Raw genomic sequence first — 25,597 nt, forward strand, 5'->3', positions numbered from 1 at the left:
CCCCAGCTCCTAGCTGAGTGTCGTTGTGTCCCTGAGCAAGACACTTAACCCTAACTGCTCCTGACGAGCTGGCTGTCGCCTTGCATGGTTGACTCTGCCCTCGGTGTGTCAATGTGTGTATTAACCGATGCAAGTCGCTTTGGATAAAAGCGTCTGCTAAATGCCCTAATTGTAATTGAGGAGTTCCATATAAAGCTATAAAACCACCACGACCCAGTCATGATGGTCGAGGTTAAAACAGTGGAACTTAAACTACGTCAAGGGTATTGAATTCTGCTGTACTTTGTATCATCTGCTTTGAAATTATGTGACTCCCAACCTATCGAAATACAATCTGATGAAAGCTAAGGAAACACTTTTATTAATTTGAAGGAGAAGAAAAAGACTAAAGACTTTTCAGAGTTAGGAAACAGCACACCAAACAATAGTACCATAGTACCATAGTAAAGAGATCTTATCCACGCTGTCAGAAACACCTGAAACCAGACATGTAGCGGTCATTAATCAAGAGCGGTCATTAATCAATCATTGACTAACTAAATAGGATTACTGGTTTACCTGTACTGCTTATGCACACAAAAACACACCCACAAACACTGACACACACACACACACATGCGCACCACACACACACACACGCACACGCACACGCACACGCACACACACACACACACACACACACACACACACACACACACACACACACACACACACACACACACACACACACGTGCGCACACAGGAGAGACCTGCCAGCCTTAACCCACTGAAAACCCGCCCCAAGCTGACAAAGAAAATATCGTCTATCGCTACCCTCTGTTTCAGTCCCTTCAGAATGCGCTGTTTCTGGTGTCTGTAGCATTGATGCGAATGAGCTGCTGCCCATTGACCAATGAGCTGTCGGACTGAACCACAGCATGGAGGAGAAGGGATTGTTGCCGTTTGCTGGCTCCTGGAGCTCTATCTATGTCTATCTATGTCTATGTCTAAGTCTGCTCCATTACTGGTTTACCAGGGCCTATATACTCTCATGGTCCGGAGAGCACACCTTTGTTTTTGAGCCAATTTGAACATTGTTTAGATTGGTTTGTGTCAGAGGGTCTAGAATAGTCTCTGTTAGAAACAAATCAGGTAAACTAATGTAACAATTTGCTACAACATTGTGTGTGTGCTGTCTTTAACAGTCTCGCCTCTGAGGCACAAACCCACGGAATAACACTACCATCTTCTGGTCAGTGGATAAACTGCAGGATTAAATCAACCTCTGATGAACATACTATAACACAACATATTACTTGAAAAGACATGCAGACCAGAATGAAAAGTATTACAAAGGAGGGGGGGGGGGGGGGGGGGGTATATTTCTGACTTCAACACTCCTATATTATTATTATATTTTATCATTATTATATTTTATCATAACCTATGTTACTTTATATGGACTTGACGATGTGAAAAACAAGGATCTCATCAGTCATATTTAACCCTACTGAAAGACAAGTCCAAGCCGAAGTATTTGGAAGGCGTTTATTTTAAAGCAAACCAACAACACGCAACAACTGTTATAAAAAGAGAGCCGATGCACAGAAATCACCTGCACCAATCAGCGTCCCCCGCTTAACTCGCTCATCGAATCAGGAGAGGAGGGGAGGCGGGTGCTTCGCGGGGCTGCTATTCGTCCACCACAACAAACAGCGCTGCGATCGAATGGCAAATACCCAATAGACAAAAGAGCGGATAAACGGTAAGATACGCACACCACATGCTATTTTAGAATATAAAAACGAGACTTGAAGGTCGTTGTGCTAAATCTAGACAATGAACCCAGCGTACGGAGCTCGAAGCGTGTCCCCATCGGCTTAACGTTACGTTATATAGACCATAGAGCCCAGGTGACTCCGCAAGGGCCATGGCATATATTTTTTTTTAATTTAAACGCTGCCAATGATGACATTGTGCATAATGCAAATATAAGGCTTCGTAGATGTAGACCGTGAATTGAATGTAACAATGTGCCCACCGTGCGGAATAACAGGTCCTGTTAGTACATTGTGTACTCGTGTTACGCACAGCCATGGCGGCTGGGGCACAGACGCACCGGGGTTTGAACAATACACACACACACTGGGTGGAACTACCCTTTAGGGCAGGGGTCCTCAACCCCTGGTCCCCGGACCGGAGCCGGTCCGTGGACCCGTTGGTACCGGGCCTTGAATTATTTCCCAGAAAAGGATGATAAAAAAAATGATAATAAATATTTCACGTTTTATAAGTTGGGATATACGAGTTACGTTATATCCTCCAACCAATAGACTCCATATTTTTATTTGTAGTGGAGAAAATGGGAAAAAAAATGTTAAATATTGGTATATTCAATTTATATTATTAGTTGTCACCTAGTTCATAATATGCATCTAAACAACTGCAAATTAAGCACTGTAAACTACTTTGTGTTGATTTAATGCTCAGGTGACTATTTTCTGTGTCTCTTATAAATTGTAGTTTTTATATTATTAAATTATTGAGACTCAAAAAAAACATCTACATCCTTCTTGAAAAATGATGCATCTTAAAATGAAGGCATTCACATTGGCTACCGGTCATCCAAGTTTGGGAACCGCTGCTTTAGCATATCCCTATTGCTTACTATTATTTCTTGCATCTTAAATGACGAATCATGGACGGTATCGCCCTTCTTTTTGGCATGCATTGCACTTTGAAACATACTTGTTGACTACCGGAGAGGCTTTCTGTCAGTCGGCCAGAACCGATCCCACATTCCGTCCTCGGCCACGCATGTGATCCAGCGAGCGGAGTGGCGTGCCTCCTAAAGCCACCGCACTCCCTCTGCCCCCCACACAGACACACGGACACACCATGGGCTCGTCCCGCTCCCGTACGGCCAAGCCCGGCGACGACGGCCAGGACGCGCTCACGACCAACGCAGAGTCCACGGACACGCACGGCGAGGAGGACGGGAAGCACGGAGACGTGTCTCAGTTCCCCTACGTCGAGTTCACCGGGCGGGACAGCGTCACCTGCCCCACGTGCCAGGGCACCGGCAGAATACCGCGGGGTGAGTGTTCATCTCGTCGTCCGCAAGATGATTCTTGACCATTTTAAAATTCAAACCACAATTGCATCAGTAATCGCTGCTTCTAGTACAAGCCTTTCCTCAGTCTGGTCCTAAAACCTCCTCAGCGATGCAATGTACTACCGTTTTGTAATACTAACATGTTATCGCGCGATGTTACCCTCGTTTTCAGGACAGGAAAACCAGCTTGTGGCTCTGATTCCATACAGCGACCAGCGACTCAGACCGAGCAGAACGTGAGTATTAAACTTCGTTCCAGAGCTGGAGCTCTGCGATCGATTGAGGAAGGAACTCTAAAGCAAAGCGCCAGAGCCTTTCTCCGATAAGAATATGTTGTTGGCGTAGTGGTGAGCGATGAGGACTCCCACCCCAAGTCTCCCACCTCACCTGTAAGTCTCCCCCAGGCAGAGACACCTGACCCCACCTGGTCCTCGGGGTCATGTCTCTGAGAAGACTGCATGGCTAAAGGCCTCTGCTAAACAAACCAGATGTACTAGAAGGTTCAGGTTCTTGTGGTGGGCGGGAAGGTCTCAACTATTATGTTATATAATGTAAGGATAGCTTGTTAGTAACTGAGTGACACAAGAACAGAGGTCGAGACGTTACAAGTTATAAGTTACACTTAACAGGTGCCGTATAGCGGTCACCTAACGGATCCAAGATGGTGGACAGAAGCAAGATGGTGTCTGAATAGACAGCATGGTGCCCAGGCTTGGTTACACTCAGAAACCAAGACTATTTAAAGCCTATTCACCCTAATACAAGGACAGTACCTGGATTAAGGATTCCTACGGGGAACGGGACCGACCCTTTGTCGTGGATGTTTGTCAAGTGTTAGTCTATGTTACATGGAAAACAATAACCAAACGAGACAGGCTACCGTTTACCCCAACGCTTGGGCTATCCCTTAACAAGAGAGTAAGTAAGAGGGATATGCTAAAGCAGGGGTTCCCAAACTTGGATGACCGGTAGCCAATGTGAATGCCTTCATTTTAAGATGCATAATTTTTCACTACTCACGTGGCCGGATGCTCGTCGTCTGCCAGCTGTGGTTTAATGCCGCGACTCCTGCCTAGACAAGAGAGCCATTTTGAATATACGAGTGGGGGTCGTGACAACACTGTTGACTGTCCATGGCGTACGATACATAACCTCAACGCGCGTCGGTCGGCTCCACAGGAAGCTGTACGTCACCATCTCGGTGTCCATCTGTCTGCTGCTGTCCAGCCTGGCCGTCTTCTTCCTGTTCCCCCGCACCATCGACGTCTCCTACGTGGGCGTCAAGTCGGCGTTCGTCTCCTACGACTCGGACCAGAGGATCGTCTTCCTCAACATCACGGTAAGCCGTCGAACTTCATCTGGTGCGTTTATAATAAAGCGTATGGTGCAACATCGATTTTCATCTTTTAGAAACGTTCTCCTTATTCATATTATTGTATATTTCTTATTTTTGGGATTAAAGTCATCAATAAATGAGATACTTAAGACTCAAAATCACTTGTTCAGAGTTCAATTTCCTAAATCGATGTGATTTCGATTCATAAGGTTCTGAATCGATTAATCACGATTAGATTAGATTCAATCTGCTCTTAAATAATGAAGATGGCTCAACTGTGTTACAAAATACAAATGTACTTTATTTTTTCTCTTCATCTTAAACAAAAGTGCAAACTTGTAAATTGGACAGTTTAAACTTGAGCTGTAAACTAAACTGTCTCAAGTCTCAAAAGTGCAATTTTGAAATTAGAAAGGAATTGCAAGCGAAATTCTACTTGAACTAAAACATTCCATCACTGCAAATTGCATTAAGCCATTGTTTATTAAAGTGCAAAAATAATAATAATGGTAACAAAAAAAAAGAAATCGATCTCATGCCCTATGAATCGATATTGCAAGTTTAAATGAAATCGATGAAATCGATTATTTTTTTACCCAGCCCTATGGCGAACCTTAATGTACTTATTGTAAGTCACCTGCCTCCAACCGCTCCACCTTCCTCCACTGAAGGGTCTTCGGAAACCAGAACTCTTTGTTCCTCAGTTCTTCATACTAGTTTATTTTCATTTGTGGTTTTCATTGTGTGTAAATATTACTTTATTGTAACTGTCCACTTGTTTCATCATTTCATTTTATTGTTTATTATAGATTTTTTTTTTCTTTCTTTTTTTACTTGTTTGAAATAAAAACATTTTCAATTCAATCCATCCTCCCCTTCCAGAACACTCTGAACATCACCAACAACAACTACTACGCCATCTCCCTGACCAACATCACGGCCCAGGTCCAGTTCTCCAAGACGGTGATCGGCAAGGCCAGGATCAACAACAGTACCATGATCGCACCGCTGGGCAAGCAACAGGTATCTCACACACACACGCACAAGCACACACACACACCGCAGTGGTTCTTAAAGGGCAAAAGTTTATAGTGTGGTGTTGATCCAAATAAGCAGATGTAAGATGGAAAGATCGACCGTCAACCTCATTTGGGGACTTTACCTAGTGGTAGGCCCGTCCGTCTGTCATTCATCTGGGAGGACACTCCCCCTTGTGATGTCATTACATTAACATCGATTTTGAAACGGCTCGTGAGAAATGTGGTGGTAAACACTGGGCCTTTACAGTGTTTGCCCTCCGGCTGAACTAAGATAATCATTGTGTTTGAACAAGGCTTGCTTTGGGAACAATGGTTGCCGAGGCAGTCTGCGCTGACTTACACATGCTAAATACCTACAGAGACCTGTGGTACTGCTAGCTCGCTACCTCTTCGTCTGACTCCCTTTGTCCCAGTGTGACACCTCAGTACTTACTCCTATGACTACTGCCATTAATCCGCCTTTTAAAACAAATAATCCTAAACATTCTCCCCATATTCCAGCAGCCACTGTCTTATTTCGAGCTAAAGAGTGCGTCTGTTGTTGGAGGCAGTGTCAGCCCTGGGCCATCAGCCCATGACTCAACAGTTTCCCAAGATAAAACCAGCGAAATGTCGGGGACACTCAGTCACGCTCTGCAAAGTCTGGATGCCTCATTGCTTCTTTCCAACATGAACCCGTACTGAAGTGTTTCTCTCAGGCGGCACGTGGCTCAAGGAGGCATGAGGCTCAGGAGGCAGAGCGTGTCGGCTGGTAACCGGAAGGTTGCTGGTTCGATCCCCGGCTCCTCCTAGCAGAGTGTTGCGGTGTCCCTGAGCGAGACCCCTCACCCTGACTGCTCCTGACGAGCTGGCTGTCTCCCTACTTGGTTGACACCTCCGTCGGTGTGTGAATGTGTGCATGGACGGGTGAATGTTAGTCAATATTGTAAAGCGCTTTGAGCGGCCACTGGTTAGAAAAGAGCTGTATAAATACAGTCCATTTACTTTGTAAAACCTTCCAGATCGACTACACCGTTCCCACCACCATCGCCGATGAGATGAGCTACATGTTGTAAGTATTGACCCAAGAAGTTACGTGAAAGATTTGGCCAAAGTGGCAGGATTGCCAATGCTCGTAGTGATGTCCACACGTAGTTTGTGGTAGAAATGCATAACAGGGACGAAGGAAATATGTAACCAAGGTCATTTTCATGGTGCCTTTAGAACCAGTTAAATGTGATAACATAAACCATGTTTTTTTGTTCACAGTGATTACTGCACCTTGCCGTCCATAAGAGTCCACAACATCGTGGTCATGATGCAGTGAGTATTTTTAACAATGCACACTTCCTCGTTTTCTCAAATCCTGTGCACACATATTCTCTAAACAGACTTTTGTAGGCAGTCTACACGCCCATCAGCATTTTAGAGATGTCAGGAAGGAAAGCCTGGGAGTAAGCAGAGATAAGCTCTGCCCCCACCCCTCTTACTCATCGTATGGTTTGCCTCCTGCCATTTAAAAATAGTACTTAGCATTGTGTAGTAATGGATCTTGGTAGCAATGGGTTAACCTAGCGGTTGCTATTGCTTGGCACTTTGTTCTATGATCATCCATACTGTACCGACAGAGATATATTGTTGTTTCTCTTCTGACAAATGTACTTATTGTAAGTCGCCTTGGATAAAAGTGTTAGGCCACTAAATATAAATGCTAGAACGCAGCTCATCAAAAGGGTACAGCACTTTAAGGTCTCAGTACCTTAGGTATGTCGTCTGCGTACTAGGTATTTGTTGTTCCTAACTAGTCCTGCATCCTTCTGACATGAGTTGAGGGATCCTCTGCAGTTTTCCTACACACTGTCGTCACGACGACGCTGGTGAAGGCCTTTCCCACACACGGTTTGACCCCCGGCCTTTGAACCCACGACCAGCATGCCAGAACGATAACAAACCCAGAAGCCAAGCGGACGAAATCCCTGAGACTGGGGGGAGGATACTTAGTTAGTTAGTTAGGTCGGTTCTTTAATGTCCCCAAGGGGATAATTGTTTTCACACAGTCAAGTTGGTTTCAGGGCAGCTAACACGGTGTAGCAACACTGTTTAGCACACAGATAACAAATAAACTCTCTTCCCACATACACAACAGATAACAGACAAACGCTCTTCCCACATATTGAACAGAAAAACATATAAAAACACATAGACAGCAGCAATCAAAACATCCACACATGACCCCCACATGACAGATAACAAACCCTCTTACCACAAATAAACATGACATGGACAAAATACAGTGATGAAAGATCTACATAATTTTGTTCACTGCTATGATGGCTGAGGGCACAAAGTCTAGTACCCTATATCTGCGGCCAGATGGGAGTAATATGAAGAATTGGTTAAGGGGGTGTTCAGGGCTGCTGACTATTACACGTGCCAGGCGTGCGATAGCAAGTTCATTTGCTTCCGACGGGCCGGGGTGGGGTGTCGATTATCTTGGATGCTGTGTGTGGGATTATGAAGAGTCTGTTCAGCCTGGAGGTTCCGGGTTCGATCACCGCTGTCAGCGGTGTGTCCTAGTGAACGATGACTCACCCCCTACGGCTGAACGACCCTGAACGTCAATGTCCTCCTCAGGGTTACCGTGACGACGTCGTACTTCGGCCACGCGGAGCAGGTGTCCCAGGAGATGTACCAGTACGTCGACTGCGGGGGGAACACCACCTCCCTGCACGGGCACGGGCACGTGCAGGTCTACAAATGAGCAGCGACGCCCAGGGAGCGGGTACCATGGTAACGGGTACCATGGTAACGGGTCCCATGGTAGCTGGGACCATGGTAACGGGTCCCATGGGAGCGGGTACCATGGTAATGGGTACCATGGTAACGGGTCCCATGGTAACGGGGCCCATGGTAACGGATCCCAAGGTACCCGCTACCATGGTACCATGTTACCACGCTACCGGGTACCATGTTAAAGGGTACCATGGTAACAAGTTCCAAGGGTTCCTGTTACCATGGCAGCCGGCCCCATGGTTACTGTGAAAAAGAGCTTTCTTCACGCAAATTGTTGTTAAAAAGCATCTCTTTACTTAAAACACAGCACAACTGTCGAGTCACTTGCACAACTCCCCCCTCCCAGTCTAAAACTCTGGCCCTCTTAAAGAGCACCAGAATGGGTGTGGCTCAATTAGCCCACGAGCCACAGCTGCGGACTATCGCGGCTAACCAGCCAGACAGGAGCACGTTAATCTTTTAAAACACGTTTAAAAACAGTGAAGATGCCATTCAGATCTTCACAGTTACATTTAACAGGGAAACGAACCGGGTCAATTTTATTTTTGCAGGGTTGTTTTGATATTTTTAAAAAAGTGAGCTGAACACTTAAAATCCATCTGATTTCTGATTGGACGGCTCGGTGTCATGGGATTTCACCAGCATTGTCTTTTTGTGCGGGAAGCGACATCACAGGGTTTTCATTCTGAGCCAATCAGAGAAGAGGGTGGCCTTAAAGAACAAATCCAGTGTAAAATGGACCTGGGATGTGTTTAGTATGATAACGAGTTGGAATGTTCGTTTGGGAGCAAAAAAGTGCGTATTCTTAAGTTGGCTGTTTTTAGCCGATTCTACCAAAACGCTATAAACTTGGAACGATGGGGGCATGTGTTATAGTAAAAACTAAATCGTTATTTTAAACCACTTAAAAGGCTAGAAGTAACCCGACTCTTCTTTGGTAGTATAATAAGGGTCTTAACATATAAAACGAGGCATTGATAACTTAAAAATGACATTTCTATACACACAATACCATCAGTAGTTCACCCGTCGACGCCATCTTGTCTTTAAGACTCGAGAGGTAGATTGAGGAACACAGAGCTTGTGACATCCGTGAACAACACGCAAGCTCTGTGGTCGCCAATCTACTTATCGAGTCTTAAAAACAAGATGGCGTCGACGGGTGATGGTATTCACTACTGATGGTATTGTGTGTATAAAATGTCCTTTTTAATAAATAATCTGTGCACTTACAAAGTTATCAATGCCTTGTTTTATATGTTAAGACCCTTATAATGCAAAGAAGAGTAGGGCTACTTCTAGCATTTAAAATGGTTTAAAATAACGATTTAGTTTTTACCATAACACAGCCCCCATCGTTCCATGTTTATAGTGTTTTGGTAGAATCAGCTAAAAACAGCCAACTTAAGAATGTGTCTACATGGCTTTTTTGCTCCCAAACTAACATTCCAACTCGTTATCATACTAAACATATTCCAGATCCATTTTACACAGGATTTTTCCTTTAAGTGAAATACAAGATGAGATGACCTTCTGGGCAGGTCGCGCTCCCTAACAGGATTTTCAAGGTCGAGGCTATGAATGTGGAAATAGGCTGATAAGGGGATCAGTATCTCAATGTCATGTTGTCTTAAGGTTGTATCGCGCTCCTTGATTTTAATTGTTTTGTTACCTTCAGAAACGTACTATAATACACACACGTGTGATGCACTTTAGCTTGATAAAGGAAACCATTACACATCAATTCAACCTGATGTTTCTGGTTTAAAACATTCCAGCTCTGTGGCCAAACAAGCACAACTAAGTCATTATTGAAAAATAATAATATGTTTAAATCCATGGAGCTGTTTTTAGGAATGACCAAATATAATTTGACTCTGTTTTTACACGTTTCATCACCTCTTTTTAAATATATTGTCATGGGGTTAGGCGGTTAGGGTAAGACTAACCCTAACCCTAGGGGAAGGTTCCTTCAATAAGAGTATGAGTCACTGTATCTCTGTCTTTTTAAGAATGATGAACTGACCAGACACATAGTTTGCTTTTATTCGTTATAGTTTCTGTCCTCCAGGGGGAAATTCAATTTGTAATAACGTTAGCGTCGGATGTTTCTTTAATAATGTTATTCCGGCTCCTTTGCGATTATAATTTTTCTCTTTGGTGTTTTTTTCCCCTCTTAACGTTTTGAGATGTATTATTGTAACAAATCATCTTTGTGGGTTTTGTTTCATCAATGTAATTTTAATCTTTCAATGTGATTTTAATCATCCTTGGGTCATTCTATTTATGTAGGCTATCATCTTAAATACTTGGTATACTTTATCAATATTTCAGTCTGATGCTCATTGTATGTAATGTTATGTCTATGGGATGAGTTCTCACGTTATAACTCTATCTTCAGAGAAGAGTTTAGCGGACTTCAACAAGAGTTATTTTCATAGGTCGGACACAGAATGAGGATTATCTACCAGAATGATGGGATAAGGAATATCTATTTTTTTCTGAACACTGCCAAGACTCGACGTAGTTGTGAATGTTTTTGCATGACCTTAAAGATCATTAAAAAAAAAACTAGTTTTGAATATCATTGTTTGGAGTTTGGAGTTTTTGTACCGTATTCTCGCACTGGGTGGCGCAAATGGAAAGGAAAGGAAACCGGTAGACGCTCAACTGATCAAATAAGAGGACCAGCGCCTACATGGTAAGAACTGTAACATCTTTTCAATCAATTAACTTTTAATAGGCCCACTAATATTACTGCGCTACTTATAAGTAGTAAATACTTTTTTTTTACTGGTGTTGGTCGTCCATGAAGTAAACCCTGAGCAGGCCTAGTCGGAAGGTAGATCAACATCTGTTCCACTCATCAAAGTACAAGCAGCTTCGACCGCGGAGAACCCAGGTCAGCGGTGTGTGAAAAACCTGTTTGGAGAAAAACAACCGACAAAACGGATGAAACAAAGACCCAGCCTTTTACGCACGGGGGCTGAGAGGGTGGACTATTAAGTGTCCACATTACAGAAGGACTATTGGGGTTTTCTTCTTGATCTTTCTGCTGTGTTTTAAACTATTAAGGGAAGTATTATACTCTAGGATAACCTGTGTCCTCTGCTCTGAACTATTATGTCCTAACCATCCCAGATCCTATGAATATAAATATTGTATCTGCAGTGTGATAGGACTTACCTAGACATTGGTAAAAGACTTGGAAGGATTTCAAGACCGTCTACTTGGCATGTAGGCCGTGTGCCAACATGGAGGTGTCCTGTAACAGACATCGCTGAGTTTTCCGCTCAGAGAGGAAATTGCATTTCCACATTGCGTTCTGCACGTCTCTCCCCAGATCCAACAGCTTGTTCTGTCTACCTCTAAAGACGTGCACCACATCCCAGTGGGACTGTGTCTGGGTCGCTGGTGTGGACATAGCGTCCGCTGTGCTGTTAGACCTCCATCAATACTGAAAAGAGTCCGTTTCCAATGCCACGCTGGTCTGGCGTCCAGCACGAGATTTTGATTCGAAGCCAAGCTCCAAATGTCTCACTTGTCTGATCCTTGTAGGACTTAATGCAGTCGGAATCTTTCGATTGAAGTCGGAGCTCTCATCAAGGACTTTATTTGCTTGAAAGTAAATGTGCAACTTATTTGCCCTATGATGGAGATGTGCATGGTTTCGCATTGTTAGCCATTCGCGTAAAAAGTGGAACAAAAACGAATAACGTATTTCGTTGTTTTGTGGGGGGTCCTTGTCTGTCCGATTCCTCTATTGCGCGTACTATACGCCCACTGCGCCCCCTACCCCGTCCGAGGAGAGGGGGCTATAGGAAGCTACATTGAACAATGGGAGACCCAATCATTTTCACCGCCCCCTCCTCAAGTCGCTCTCACTCAAACTATCTCCGCACCACCACAGCAACTTTACGCACGGTAACAGCAGCTCGGCAAGTGTAAAAAAAGGACGTACATCTCTGCAATTTCTCTCCACAACAAAGTTTTCTCACCTGTGTCGCCATGCAGATCGTGCGTCTGGGCACCGGGGGGTCCCTGCTCCTCCTGGCGCTTCTGGCCGCGCTCACTGGGCCGTGCGCCTCGCGCTCCGACGCACCCCGAGGAGTCGCGAACCCCTTCGTGTTCGATCCGAAGGCGAAGTGCGAGCCGTCGTGTAAACACTCGGGGATCTGCATTCGGAACAACACTTGCTTCTGCATGCGCGGCTACGAGGGAGAGACCTGCCAGTATGGTGATGTTCCGCTCGTCGGTTACACAGCATGTGGATTTGTTTTGACCAAACTTCCTTTTTTAGCAAATTAATTAAATGAAATAGTAGTCGTATCATCCATGTTTTAATGTTTGACGTTTCGGTAGATAAGGCACACAAAAACGTATACTGACATATGTTCCACTTGTGTTCAGCCAACTGTTTTCCCAAATGTAAGAACGGAGGACAGTGTCTCCGGCCGGGGAAGTGTGGATGTCCTGCCGGCTTTGGCGGGAAATACTGTCATAAAGGTTTGTATATCCGTTTCAGATCGGTGTCTTTCATCTAATTATTTTCTTGCACTAATACGTGGCTGAGATCAAAGAAACGACTGACTGTGTGTGTGTGTGTGTGTGTGTGTGTGTGTGTGTGTGTGTGTGTGTGTGTGTGTGTGTGTGTGTGTGTGTGTGTGTGTGTGTGTGTGTGTGTGTGTGTGTGTGTGTGTCCGTGTTTGTGTTTGTGTTTGTGTTTGTGTTTGTGTTTGTGTTTGTGTTGTATTGTGTGTGGCAGTGACGTGTGAAGAAGGCTGCTGGAACGGAGGAGAGTGCAAAGCGCTCCACGGCAAGGCAACGTGCCTCTGCCTCTCCAGCTGGACTGGGAACAAGTGCCAAGAAGGTAAGAAGGTTATCATTTTAACCAATGACAATAGTTTAAAACCTGCAGCCGTCTGACAGTAAACCCCCCTGTGATGTGTGTTTTGAGGAGACCAGTGTATGTGTGTTACATGATGTGTGTTTTGCCAAGACCTGTGTATGTGTGTGTCGTGATCTGTGTTTTGTGGGGACCAGTGTATGTGTGTTACATGATGTGTGTTTTGCCCAGACCTGTGTATGTGTGTGTTACGTGATGTGTGTTTTGAGGAGACCTGTGTATATGTTTGTTCTGTGATGTGTGTTTTGTGGGGACCTGTGTATGTGTGTTACATGATGTGTGTTTTTCCCAGACCTGTGTATGTGTGTGTTACATGATGTGTTTATTGGGACCTGACTGTGTGTGTGTGTGTTACGTGGTGTGTGTTTGTGGGGCCCTTTATATACATGTTTCCTAGTAACCGTATACTGCGGGGTGAAGGTTTGTTTCCTTTTGGGGCCGAGGCCGCGTTATGACCTGCGGTCTGGTTGCCATGGCAGCGGTGTGTCCCCAGGGCTGCAGGAACGGCGGCAGCTGCGTGGCTCCGGGAATCTGCAGCTGTCCGGACGGCTGGGTGGGCGGAGCCTGCCACACGGGTAAGGGTAACCCTGGCAACGGCCCTGTCCCTCTGGGAATATTTCTGTCCGTCTGTTAAAAATGCCTGTAAAAAATGACTTTTATTACTCAGAATTGGATACGATAAGCTAAAAGACAGGCAGAAAGACAGTTAGCCAAAAGAAAGGCAGACAGACAGGCAGACAGAAAGACAGTTAGCCAAAAGAAAGGCAGAAAGACAGAGAGCCAAAAGACAGGCAGAAAGACACACAGCCAGGTAGACGGGCAGTCGACAATCAGACAAAAAAGACAAATGACAGGCAAAAGCTCGTCTTTCGGCTGCCTGTCTTTCTGTCTGCTGGTCGGTATCCAAATCTGAGTCTGCCTGCCTGCCTGTAAAAATATATTCTTGGTTGAATCAAAGTTTCCCCGGATGTCTTGATGCCTGTCTGTCTGTCTGCCTGTCTGATGAGAGAACACTTGTTCCTAAGTGAACATGGGCTGGTACATACACACAGCTAGCACCACTGGGAGAATTTCCTGAAGTAGAAAAGGAGGGATGGAAGCTCATTCTGTTCCTTTTATCTTTCCTTCCTTTCCTTTACCTGTTGCTTCCTTGAACAAACACATTGGATCCGCAGTGTTTATGTGAGCATCCCATTGCATTCGTAGAACAGCAGTCTGCGTGAGCTGAGGAAATGTAAAACATTCGGTTTGTTTTAAACAGCGCTGCTGAGTCGGCCACCTTCTACTCCCCAGCGGAACTTGTGAATCTGGAAATCTGAGTTCTCCACGGGTTCGCGAGCACTCACTCAATCTAATAAACCTTTTTTTTCTTCTCTTACTTCATGGCCAGATGCAGGAACAGGAAATAGTAGTAATGGATGGATGCGTGCAGTTATTTAAAGGCCCCCTGTTTCACCAGCCGGTGTGATGTTGATTAGCTATGACAAACCATCACTCCAGCAGTCTACCCAGTGGACTGTACCAAACAGCAGGGTGGTCTAAACCATCAGACCTCTGTGTGGACTGTACCAAAGGGCAGGCTGATCTTTATCCAGTCAGACTTCTGGGTGGACACTCCCACTTGTGATGTCACTAGAGGAGCGATTTTGAAACGGCTTGTGTTGGCTGTTCAGCATCGCCCCCGGTGGTAAGATTGGTGAACTGCACCCCTGACCTCTCGTCTAACCCAGACCCCTCTGTCCGTCCCAGCCGTGTGCAGCCAGCCGTGTCTGAGCGGAGGGAAGTGTATCTCCCCTGAGAAGTGCCGCTGTCGCCCGTCGCATGAAGGCCCCCACTGTGAGAAGAAGAGATCCCAGTACCACTACCTGTACAAGGTCAAAGGTCACTAAGAGGAGGTCCAAGTACCACTACCGACATAAGGTCAAAGGTCACTAAGAGGCGGTCCAAGTACCACTACCGACACAAGGTCAAAGGTCACTAACGGACCCATAGGGGGGGAGGGGGTTCTGTTTTTTTTATACATTTTTGATTTGCTCATTCATGTTTGACAACACAGTGTATATACCCTGTGTGCTAGGATTGGTCATTAAACACGTCCATATATGTGCGTTGTCTCTGTACGTATGTATGTATGTATGTATGTATGTATGTTTGTATGTAGACATTTACTTTGAACATCATGAATAAAGGACTTAAGAAAACACAGAATTGTGATAATAACGTTTATTTTTTATTTTATTCGTTATGGGACATGATCATCATGTCTGCGTCATTTCATTGGTTCATAGCAAAACCTCTAACATAATATAGATATCGTACTTTAACATATCAACACACAAAACAACATGATCATCCAGTGTTTCCCACAGACCAAGGACCAATGTGTGGTGCGCGCGGGGGGGGGGGGGGGGGGGGGGGGGTGGCAGCGCAGGCGCAGCACGGCGATGCGGCCGTCAGTGAGTGTGCATGTAACTCCGCGTTTACATGCGGACACATCTGATTCGCATAGATGTGGAAGAACAGCTCAATCGGAATAGAAAAGTATCATAAGTCCTTTTTCCATCAAAAAGATAATGCGCTTTAAAATGATGCGCATCAAAAGTTAGTGCGACATATGTGATGGAAAAAGGGTTATATCGCTCTAACGCCGATTTTGTCGCACTAAGTTAATTCGCTCTGCAGAGGTGGTTTTGGGAAAGTTCTAGCGACATAAAAGTAATGGAAAGCGGCTGAAGCGATATAGAATGTCGCGCATGCGCATTGTTGATGGAAAATCATCTAGCGGGTCAGAAAAATGCGCTTCAACACGGGGCATTGTGACGCAATTTTAATTCGCTATAATCATTCTGTCGATGGAAAACCGTTTAGGCGCTTCTTATGTCGCTACAAATTAATTCGCTTTAAGAGTTAATTCGCTTGAAAATCTGATGGAAAAAGGACTATATATATACGCCTCAATCGGTTCGGAATACAATTCTATGCGGAATAGAATAGGTGGTGTAGTCCGCTATAAATACTTCCTATTAGTTTGGGGTTTAACTTGGAGCAGCTGCAGTAGTTCGCAATTGGTCCACTCCGTCTGTACTTTAATGCACACCGAACCTTACCGCTGTCAAGGAAATTGTATTTATTGCCTGATTCACGTCTTTGATATTATCTCTCCGTAGTAGTTACAGTAGTCCGGTAACTTATCAACCCCAGCGTGTCCGGTTGCTAAGCGACGGGTGACATCGGTGGGTTCATGTGTTAGCATCGTCGCTCTCGCTCCGTGTGTGTGTGTGTGTGAATGACAGGGAGAACGAGTGCTATGCAGAGATGAATGGACGGAACGATTTTTAGATTTCCAAATCGCGTTATTGAAAAAAAGCATTATTATTATTTTTATTTTATTTTTTTAATACAATAAAAAAAAGAAAAAAAAAAGACAGAATCAATTTGTGGCGCTCGATGTTGATTCTGTGGCGCCGCGCCACACAATGGTCTATGTATGGGAAACACTGTCATCATTTGAGTTTCCTCTAACCCTACCCTGATAAAGGCTCCAGTAACTCAGTGAACCACTCTGGTCACTGTAGTCCTACCCTGGTAAAGACTCCAGGACCTCAGTGAACCACTCTGGTCACTGTAGTCCTACCCTGGTAAAGACTCCAGTACCTCAGTGAACCACTCTGGTCACTGTAGTCCTCGATGGTAAAGACTCCAGTACCTCAGTGAACCACTCTGGTCACTGTAGTCCTCGATGGTAAAGACTCCAGTACCTCAGTGAACCACTCTGGTCACTGTAGTCCTCGATGGTAAAAACTCCAGTACCTCAGTGAACCACTCTGGTCACTGTAGTCCTCGATGGTAAAGACTCCAGTACCTCAGTGAACCACTCTGGTCACTGTAGTCCTCGATGGTAAAAACTCCAGTACCTCAGTGAACCACTCTGGTCACTGTAGTCCTCGATGGTAAAGACTCCAGTACCTCAGTGAACCACTCTGGTCACTGTAGTCCTCGATGATAAAGACTCCAGTACGTCAGAGAACCACTCTGGTCACTGTAGTCCTCGACGGCAAAGACTCCAGTAACTCAGTGAACCACTCTGGTCACTGTAGTCCTACCCTGGTAAAGACTCCAGGACCTCAGTTCACTCTGGTAACAGTTTGTGTTAGAGGAGCAGGCCCCTCTGAAAACGCTGATGTACATCCTGCTGGCGTTAAGCAGGGCAACAGACCTCAAGCTGGGCTTCTCATCAAGCCCCAGCCGTCGGACAACTGATTTATGGAGAGTTCACTGAGGCTAAACCCAAGGAAAACACATGTTGAACCACAAAACGAAGAAAAACCCAGCGTACAAATCACTCTCAATTCCTCAAGTAAAAAGAGTCCCTATTTTGTTTTCACACACTCAAGATAACGACGCGTGTGAGTCCGCCGACTCTGCACTCCGCTGTGGTGGGACGCCTTCCACGCTCGAAGGGTAACCGGGGGCGATGAGGTAGTACAGACCAACAGGGGACAAGACAAGTGCAATACATCAAGTCCCTTTGTTTTGAGCTGTGCACACAGCCAGACACATACAGGCACAACCACAGTCACACACACTCGCAGAACCACATGCAAGCACACACAGACACACACACATACACTCACAAACCAAACACGCACGCCAAACGATCCCTTCTGTGCCTCTTTCTTTGTGCATTCTTGTGCCGATTCGCTGGCGTTATGCATACGGTGCCTGCAATGTTGAAGAAGAAAGTACATTTCATTAACTATCCTCTGTAGCTGGCCCTAGGTGTATCTAATCCAGCATCAGCAACATCTGGCATCCATGATTTGAATAATTGTTGTCTTCTCAGTGTTTGGCTGTATCCCATTGGTCAAACATGTTCTGCGTGATCCCTGATTGGTCCGTGTGGGCCAGGTGATGCGTCATAGCCATGCAGTGACACTACGTGTGGTTGTTGGTTGCTTTTGTCTGCGAGGCAGACGAAGATGTTCGACCGCCAGCCAATAAGTTCTGTGTTTGACCCCAAATGTCTCTAGTCTACCTGTAGAAATCCATCAGGAAAACACCTAGATATCTACCTGCTCCTAAATAACCCATTTAGTGTCAGAATCCATTGTAAGTTGCTTGGGATAAATAGGGAAATACTAAGATCGCTTCTGAATTCTGTCTCAAACCCATGCCATGTTTTCCGTATTTTGGTGCCCTTGAATGGAACGGTCTTCAAACGCCGGTAGAGTCAGGAGTGTGAGTTGACCTTTGACCCCTACTGACCTTGACCCCGCAGCTGACCCCCTTGTATCCTCTCCGACAGTGGCAGAAGTCCGGGAGCACACAGCGCCCCCCGTTGAGACACCGCACCTTACAGAGGGCTGCCCGCATGACCAGGCAGCCAATCAGTGGACAAAAAAACAACAACACAAACGTAAGACATGGCAAACTGTCCATAGTCAGACATAAACACCTCTATCAGTGTCGTGGAAATAATCGACTAGTCTGCCCAGAGGCGAAGACAGAGGACTTTAAAATGAAGAGCATCTTTATCCGTGCACTTCTCTACTCATGCATTTTATCAGGGCTCCCATCCAACCATACCTCCCTGACCACGCTTGCTCATTGGTTATTTGTCCTGGGTTTTGGCCGATATTTCTCTTAAAACCGTTGTTGTTCCCGAGTTCTAAATGTCAACCCCTTATCTGTTTGTGTAGAGTGTGTACATTTTACAGTTATCTGAAATCGATGCGTTGTTACCTGATACGTGGGTTCAGGACACTTAAGGAAAGAGCTTTTCAAAACCAAAACTATTCCAATTATTTAACATTCAGGTTAAATATTATATTAATTATATGTGATATCCCTGTTTATGTTCATCGCCAGCCTCATACAGCTAAAGAACATATTGTAGCGACCCTGGGACTCTTTAGGAGTGTGTGTGCCATGCAATGTGTTCCGTTGTCCGTTGTGCCAGTTGTTCCATGTGCATGCATTGAAGTGTTCCACCTGTCAATCAATGTTGGGGGCGAATCGCCAGGTCAGCTGGGGGAGGGGCCTGGGAGAACAGGAGGATGGGGGTGCGTTGAAGGTGTTCTGTGCTCTGCGGTGTGTGTGTGTGTGTTTTCGGTGAGCCATGTCATTCTTGGCGTTGGTTACAGCGTTACAGTAACCAGGTTTGTACTCATAAATATTCGTACAGTACTTATGACTGGACCTTCCTATGTCACTGGCGAGGTCATTACAATATTAGAATAGCATATTAATGTATACATTATATGAATGGATGAGGGTGAATGAACCCACCGGTCTGACACTGGGGTCCCTCCCAGCCATCGGGGCACTGGCAGGTGTTGGGTCCCACACACTCCCCTCCGTTCCTGCACTTCTGCAGACACAGGGCTACAACAACCCACACACGCACACGCACACACACACGCACACACACACGCACGCACGCACGCACACACATACACACACACACACACACACAGGTGAACACATTTATACAGATGCCTCATTGGTCCTTAAGGGCTGATATGGTCCCAAGTCACGCAACGCAGAAGGACCAAGCAGACGCAAACCTGTTTTGGTTCTGCGTCGGGTTTTAGTGAGCGGACCAATCGCAGCACTCGCTGCTGCGTCGCCTCGACGGAAGGGTACCATTTTTGGGAGGCGCACGTCAGGCCCTTGAGGTGGACGCAAGGAGGGTCCGCAAGGACATAAGGGGTCCGTAAACTCCCCTGCGTAGCGTGAACGTGGGACCATAATCAGCCCTTAAGGGTACGTCATAACTCAATAGATGAGCCAATCATGCAAAGCGACCACCCTCTCAGTCAGAGGTAGCAAGTTCAGCAACAAGTCGTCTTTCTCAAGAGACGTCTCAACACTTTACTGAAGAGTGGCGTATTCCTACATGTTGCGATGCAGTCGCTACAATGACACGGTCGTAAATTAAGTGTGTTTCAGAGGTTCAAAACGGTTGACCCTTTCACAGTGTCTGTATAATATATATTAGTATATGCTACACGTGAACCACCGAAGATGGCGCAATTTGATTGGTTCGCTATCTCAGGATATTGGGCAATACCCCATGATTGAGATCCCCAACTCTGGATATTGTTTTCATCGCAAAATGTCCCGCTTTGCAAGTTTTTCAGAGGAAAAAAATACAAGAAATTCAACAAAATGCTATCCCTAAAAACAGAAAAAGAGCAACACAATATGGTCTTCGCTTATTATTTATGTAACAGCAAGTAAAACAATGAAATTGTGGCACTTTGATGTCTAGTATACAAAATAAAGTCGCTTTTTAGGCTAAGTGTTTCAATCCATTGACTTCTGTTTTAGAGTGGCAGTAGAGTTATCTTGTTTATTACAACAAGTGTTATCTTGCTATTCCCCACTATTCACTTCACCTTCGGCGAATAATTATGTATGCATCTTTGCTCAGTCAAATCATGGCCCAGAGGCGGTCCGAACTCACGCATGTGACAGCGCTCGCCCCTCCAGCCCGACGGACAGGAACACGTGTTGGCTCCCACACACTTCCCCTTGTTCATACACCCGGGCTCACACACGCCTGGGAGACACACACACACACACACACACACACACACACACACACACACACACACACACACACACACACACACACACACACACACACACACACACACACACACACACACACACACACACACACACACACACACACACACACGTATGAGGGCCTGGGGGCAGCTGTTGGGGCCACAATAGGCCACAGATATACGAACAACATAGCCAGCACACACATGCACAATCCTTAGGCTCTGGTTTTTTATCAATTACATCTTGTTGTATGTTTGTGGTTTTAACTTAACTTTGCACTTCACTTTGTACAACTCTCTTAACTTTGATCTTAACTTTGTATAACTCTCTTAACTTTGTTCTCAACTTAGTATAGCTCTCTTGACTTTGATTTTAACTTTGCATAACTCTCTTAAATTTGAGCTTAACTTTGAATAACTCTCTTGAATTTGAGCTTAACTTTGTATAACTCTCTTAACTTTCTTCTTAAATTTGTATGACTCTTATAATTTGTTGTAAGCAGCAGAAAGAAACCTTTGCCTGTCTCCTCCCTGCTCCATTCTAACTCTCTATCGTCGGAAGTGAGCAGCAGGAAATCTTGAAAAACATTCAGTATATCATCCATCAGTCAGAATGAGCCCCGGTAATCAGCAGTGACCACGACACCTGTGTGAGGCCCAAAGGTGACCAGCCGTGGCGACCGTTGCCGTGGGGATAGGCTGTACTGTACTCACTCCTCTGACACCTCTTCCCAGTGTAGCCGTCGGGACAGGAACACACGCCGTTCCTCATGCACTGGCCTCCGTTCTTACATGGGGGGCTGCACACAGCTGTAACACATCAAGAACACACGTTAAGAACACGGCAAGAACACGTCGAGAACACGCCAGGAACATGTCAGGGACACGCCAAGAACACAACATTAGTATGTAAAGAACAGTCCAAGAACACGTCAAGAATAGGTCAAGAACACACCAAGAACACATCAAGAACATATCAGGGACATGGCAAGAACACACCAAGAACACATCAAGAACATATCAGGGACATGTCAAGAACACACCAAGAACACATTAAGAACATATCAGGGACACGTCAAGAACACACCAAGAACATGTCAGGAACATGTCAAGGACACTCCAAGAACACGTCAAGAACAAGTGAAGAACACTTAAGATTCTGTGTGCCAGATAATATGGTGTGTCTCTGTTGTCTTTTCTGTTCCTGATCGTACATGTAATTGATATTAAAGTACAATTAGAGTACGCAGAGCTCGCTACTAGCTAGCCTAGCAGCTCCCTATGTCAAACTGCTGTCTGGGGTGACTCAGCCAGACTATGTTGTTGGGAAACAGTCAGGAAGCCAAACCTTACCTAGTACTACAGAGTTTAATAACTTCGGAGCTTCCTATGTAGGTGAAATGGTTTTGGGGAACACTTTCCTATTAACTGTTGAGTCCCTTAGAGGTAGGTTGCTAAGGAACTCAGCAACTATGCTTTTGGGAAACGAAGCCCTGGTTGACGGGTGACTGTGTGTGTGCTTGTGTGTGTGTGTGTGTTCCTGCGGTCTCACCGATCTGACACTGAGACCCGTAGAACCCCCCGGGGCAAGCACAGACCCCGGGTTTAAGGCACGCGCCCCCGTTCAGACACACCGGGTCACACGACGCTGGGGAGAGATGATAAACCTTAAAATCACAGGATCACTTTTTCAGGTCAGGTATGCTAGCTAACGTTGTTATTCAATGTTATATTACGTGTACGAATGTGATCACTCTAAAGAGGTGGAATCCCCCAGGATGCTTTGCAAAGAACCATAAGTCAAATGCGAGTTGAAAAGTAAGTAAGTAGAGAAAAAAAAGTAAGGAAGCAGAGAAACAGTGAGAAAGTGAGCAGGTGTCTGCTGGTACCTGAGTTACAGGTGTGTCCGGACCAGCCCGCTCTGCACTGGCAGACGTCCGGAGAGATGCACCTGCCGCCGTTTTCACAGTGCCTGTTACACACCACTGATGGAGAACAGGTAGCGTCAACACACACACACACACACACACACACACACACACACACACACAGTCACACACACACACACACACACACACACACACACACACTGCCGGGGTTAGGATGTCATGCATCATCAAGCTCTGCCAAGTACAGGGACCGCCTCCCCCGTACTTTAATTTGATTTGCTTTAATTGCCTTTATTGGCTCTAGTTGGCTTTATTATCTTTAATTGTGTTGGTGACATCATCTGACACTAATTTGGACCAAACAGAGAGGAAGTTTAAATGCATTCGGTAACAGCTGGGGGCCATCAGTACCAAGCTACCCTCAGTTGTAGGGTTTCGTCGCTCTTCAATCATGAGAAAGAACGAAGCCGATTTTCTGGAGTTATCAACATCAGGCCCTTTGCTAATACAAACTTCTGCCACCCCTCCAGGTCGAGTCCCCTGTGGTGAACCCTCATTAAGTCATCCCTGTGGGTCAAAGGTAGGACCTCCTCACTCGTTTCACAGCGGGGTCCCAGGTATCCGTACGGGCAGGTGCAGCGGTTCGTGGACAGACAGGTGCCTCCGTGCTGGCAGCCCGGCTCACAGACGGCTGTCATGGTCAAGGCAAACTCCGTTGGTACAACACACAACACGCACTACAACACAGTTCAGGAGACACAAGGCGTCACCAAACAACTCTTGTAGAGCTGATCTAAATCCAAAGTAATGTACACAAATAATTAAATAGAAAGACAAGAATACAGTGAATATGTAATCACCATCGACCAAACAAGTGCAAAAGTTTGGAGCGAGAAATCCCAGTAAATAACGAGTCCCCCCCCCCCACACACACACACCCCTATCATTGTATATTGTCCGTTCTGGCACTTAAAAATAGAACTTAGCATTGTGTAGCATCTTATCCTAGCTATTTTTGTTGTGTACGGGGAATGGGTTAACCTAGTGATTGTTAGTGCTTGGCACTTGGTTCTATGAACATCCTTACTGTACCGACAGCGATCTTGCTTCTGACAAATTTACTTATTGTAATTCACTTTGGATAAAAGCGATTGCTAAATGCCCTGATTGTAAATGGGTCATGGAGCTCCTTCTGCTGTGACTCCATGTTAGATCAGTGTGGCTTTTCCAGTTGAAATACCAGTCGAGCACTGTTGGATCGTACCGTGTTCACAGGCCGGGCCGCTGTGGCCCCCAGGACAGTGGCACACGTTGGGCCTCACACACCTCCCCTGGTTCTTACAGTCGGGACGACAGACCGCTGCGAGGGACGCGACCACGCAGAGAAAACATTAAAAGGTGAAGTATCACACCACCATGTGTGAGTGTGATTAGCCGTTACGAGCCGGAAATCTGCCTCTTCTGACATCACAAGTGGGCGTGTCCACCTGAATGTGTGACGGATAGATGGGCAACGTTTGCTACAGTCCACTTGGTAGGCTGGTAGACTGCTCTATCCAGCACACATCTAGGTGGACACGCCCACTTGTGATGTCAGAAGAGGCAGATTTTCAAAACGGATAATCACTCTCACACCTGGTGGTATAATATGTCACCTTTAACACTTAGCTAGCAGGGAACCATTTTATTACTCAGCATTGAATTCAAAGCAAAGAAATTGGATTTAAGATACAGGTCATTGATGAGCAGGTAAGGGATCGCACAAGGAGTCCTACAGGTCATCTTTGACAATGCATTTTAGTTTTTGAACCCAGAACCTTTCAGCGAGGAGTGAAACGCCCCGATACGGTCCAATCAGAGAGGTCGTCTACAAGTACAGTATTCGGTAACAGCTGCGGTGCTGTCAGAACCAAGCTACCCTTAGTTGTATTGTTTGGTTGCTCTTCAATCATGAGAAGGAAAGAAGTGAATTTACAGAGAACATCTGGCACGTTGCTAATATAAATATCTGCCCACCATTTTCGCTTCAGGAACAGAGGTTCTGTGTTACAGTAACTTCTCACCGATACGACAGTTGTAGCCGGTGTATCCTTCCTTACAGGTGCAGGTGTTTGGGGCGGAACACTCCATGTTGGCTCCACACTGACGCGCGCACACGGCTAGGAGCAGGAATGACGCCCGTTAGCATAGTTAGCATAGCATGGGTTTATACTTAAAGGTCCTGTGTGGGGTTGTAGATTATTACCAACTGAATCCCACACCCCTCACTTTCCAATGAATATGGTGGCCTGTACTGGCCTGTACTGTGTAAGGTGCCAGCGGGTATTTCTGTTTTAATTAATTCCGACATGAGTTTGAATCGCCCAAGGTCGATTCCTGACGGCTCTAGCCTGCAAATGAATCAGTTTAACCAATCATAATCGTTATCTTTGTCATGCCCTCCATGGTAACTGGACACGTCGTAGCACATGTCCGAGGTAGGTCTACTTAGTAACGTATTTACGTTCCTCAACACAGTCTTCTTACTGCGTCCCCAGTGGTCAACTACATTCATAGACCCATCATTAATTATATGTTACATGCAATGTTGATTAATAACACTTCCTCCCACCGGGCTGATTCTTAGGACCGTTGGAGGAGGAGACAGCATCCCTGGATTTGTGGGGGTTGCTAGGGGTCTTCCTGTGGACGGAGGGACCTCTTCCAGCGGTGCTGCCCTGCACTGTGAAACACTGGCGGTTAGGGACTACGGCTTGGGTTACGTTGAAGTGCGTCCAGACATCCATCTTTGTTCTTAGTCTATGTTTAAAGGTGGTATTGGAAAATGGCTCCATCATTTAGCGACAGTTTGTATCCAAAGCAACATGGACCGGTGAATTGATCCAGGGTTCAGCTGAACCAATGATGTAAGAGAATGCATCGAGATGTGTCCCCAAATGCTGATGGTTTGAAACCCCCCTGGGCTCCTACAACCTTGTGGTTATAG

The 25,597-nt window shown here is 45.6% G+C and overlaps 3 protein-coding genes and 1 long non-coding RNA gene across 5 annotated transcripts; 2 read left to right on the top strand and 2 right to left on the bottom strand.

Moving 5' to 3' along the window:
• Positions 1 to 1,594: 1,594 nt before the first annotated feature.
• LOC132458901 (transmembrane protein 106B-like) lies at positions 1,595 to 8,486 on the top strand. 2 transcript variants are annotated; one of them, XR_009526022.1, is made up of 9 exons: positions 1,595 to 1,744; positions 2,863 to 3,076; positions 3,267 to 3,330; positions 4,274 to 4,433; positions 5,313 to 5,453; positions 6,472 to 6,521; positions 6,719 to 6,772; positions 8,084 to 8,344; positions 8,375 to 8,486. XR_009526022.1 is itself a non-coding variant. In XM_060053291.1 (8 exons), exons 2-8 carry the CDS (start codon positions 2,878 to 2,880, stop codon positions 8,208 to 8,210), a joined length of 795 nt encoding a protein of 264 aa, XP_059909274.1. In that variant the 5' UTR covers positions 1,595 to 1,744; positions 2,863 to 2,877; the 3' UTR covers positions 8,211 to 8,481. The 2 variants fall into 2 exon arrangements, 1 of the variants encoding a protein (XP_059909274.1); XM_060053291.1 differs by having other exon boundaries at positions 8,084 to 8,481.
• A 1,760-nt stretch (positions 8,487 to 10,246) lies between these two features.
• On the bottom strand, positions 10,247 to 11,987 carry LOC132458944 (uncharacterized). Its single transcript, XR_009526045.1, has 2 exons — positions 11,429 to 11,987; positions 10,247 to 11,164 (listed from the first exon to the last, which is right to left on the bottom strand). It is a non-coding gene; the product is annotated as an uncharacterized LOC132458944 (long non-coding RNA).
• Positions 11,988 to 12,020: 33 nt separating this feature from the next.
• seraf (Schwann cell-specific EGF-like repeat autocrine factor) lies at positions 12,021 to 15,356 on the top strand. The gene is made up of 5 exons (XM_060053310.1): positions 12,021 to 12,479; positions 12,653 to 12,748; positions 13,008 to 13,112; positions 13,628 to 13,723; positions 14,898 to 15,356. Exons 1-5 carry the CDS (start codon positions 12,251 to 12,253, stop codon positions 15,035 to 15,037), a joined length of 666 nt encoding a protein of 221 aa, XP_059909293.1. The 5' UTR covers positions 12,021 to 12,250; the 3' UTR covers positions 15,038 to 15,356.
• Positions 15,357 to 17,156: 1,800 nt separating this feature from the next.
• Positions 17,157 to 25,397, bottom strand: LOC132459597 (von Willebrand factor D and EGF domain-containing protein-like). Its single transcript, XM_060054244.1, has 11 exons — positions 25,223 to 25,397; positions 24,675 to 24,770; positions 23,876 to 23,971; positions 23,207 to 23,302; positions 22,612 to 22,707; positions 22,275 to 22,370; positions 21,437 to 21,532; positions 20,617 to 20,712; positions 19,437 to 19,532; positions 18,414 to 18,511; positions 17,157 to 17,870 (listed from the first exon to the last, which is right to left on the bottom strand). Exons 1-11 carry the CDS (start codon positions 25,395 to 25,397, stop codon positions 17,856 to 17,858), a joined length of 1,056 nt encoding a protein of 351 aa, XP_059910227.1. The 3' UTR covers positions 17,157 to 17,855.
• Between the last annotated feature and the right edge of the window lie 200 nt (positions 25,398 to 25,597).

The sequence above is a fragment of the Gadus macrocephalus genome, chromosome 6, assembly GCF_031168955.1.
Source record: "Gadus macrocephalus chromosome 6, ASM3116895v1".
Lineage (NCBI taxonomy): Eukaryota > Metazoa > Chordata > Actinopteri > Gadiformes > Gadidae > Gadus > Gadus macrocephalus.

Bases quoted from the DNA above. Each gene is read 5' to 3' on its own strand.
- LOC132458901 (XM_060053291.1), top strand. From the start codon at position 2,878: ATGGGCTCGTCCCGCTCCCGTACGGCCAAGCCCGGCGACGACGGCCAG. The intron at 3,331-4,273 runs GTGAGTATTAAA...TCGGCTCCACAG, and splicing joins CGACTCAGACCGAGCAGAAC to GAAGCTGTACGTCACCATCT. The intron at 4,434-5,312 runs GTAAGCCGTCGA...CTCCCCTTCCAG, and splicing joins TCGTCTTCCTCAACATCACG to AACACTCTGAACATCACCAA.
- seraf (XM_060053310.1), top strand. From the start codon at position 12,251: ATGCAGATCGTGCGTCTGGGCACCGGGGGGTCCCTGCTCCTCCTGGCG. The intron at 12,749-13,007 runs GTTTGTATATCC...TGTGTGTGGCAG, and splicing joins CGGGAAATACTGTCATAAAG to TGACGTGTGAAGAAGGCTGC. The intron at 13,724-14,897 runs GTAAGGGTAACC...TGTCCGTCCCAG, and splicing joins GGGCGGAGCCTGCCACACGG to CCGTGTGCAGCCAGCCGTGT.
- LOC132459597 (XM_060054244.1), bottom strand. From the start codon at position 25,397: ATGGATGTCTGGACGCACTTCAACGTAACCCAAGCCGTAGTCCCTAAC. The intron at 22,708-23,206 runs GTGAGGAGGTCC...GTTCTCCATCAG, and splicing joins GGGACCCCGCTGTGAAACGA to TGGTGTGTAACAGGCACTGT. The intron at 18,512-19,436 runs GTGGGTTCATTC...TCATGCGGGCAG, and splicing joins GGGACCCCAGTGTCAGACCG to CCCTCTGTAAGGTGCGGTGT.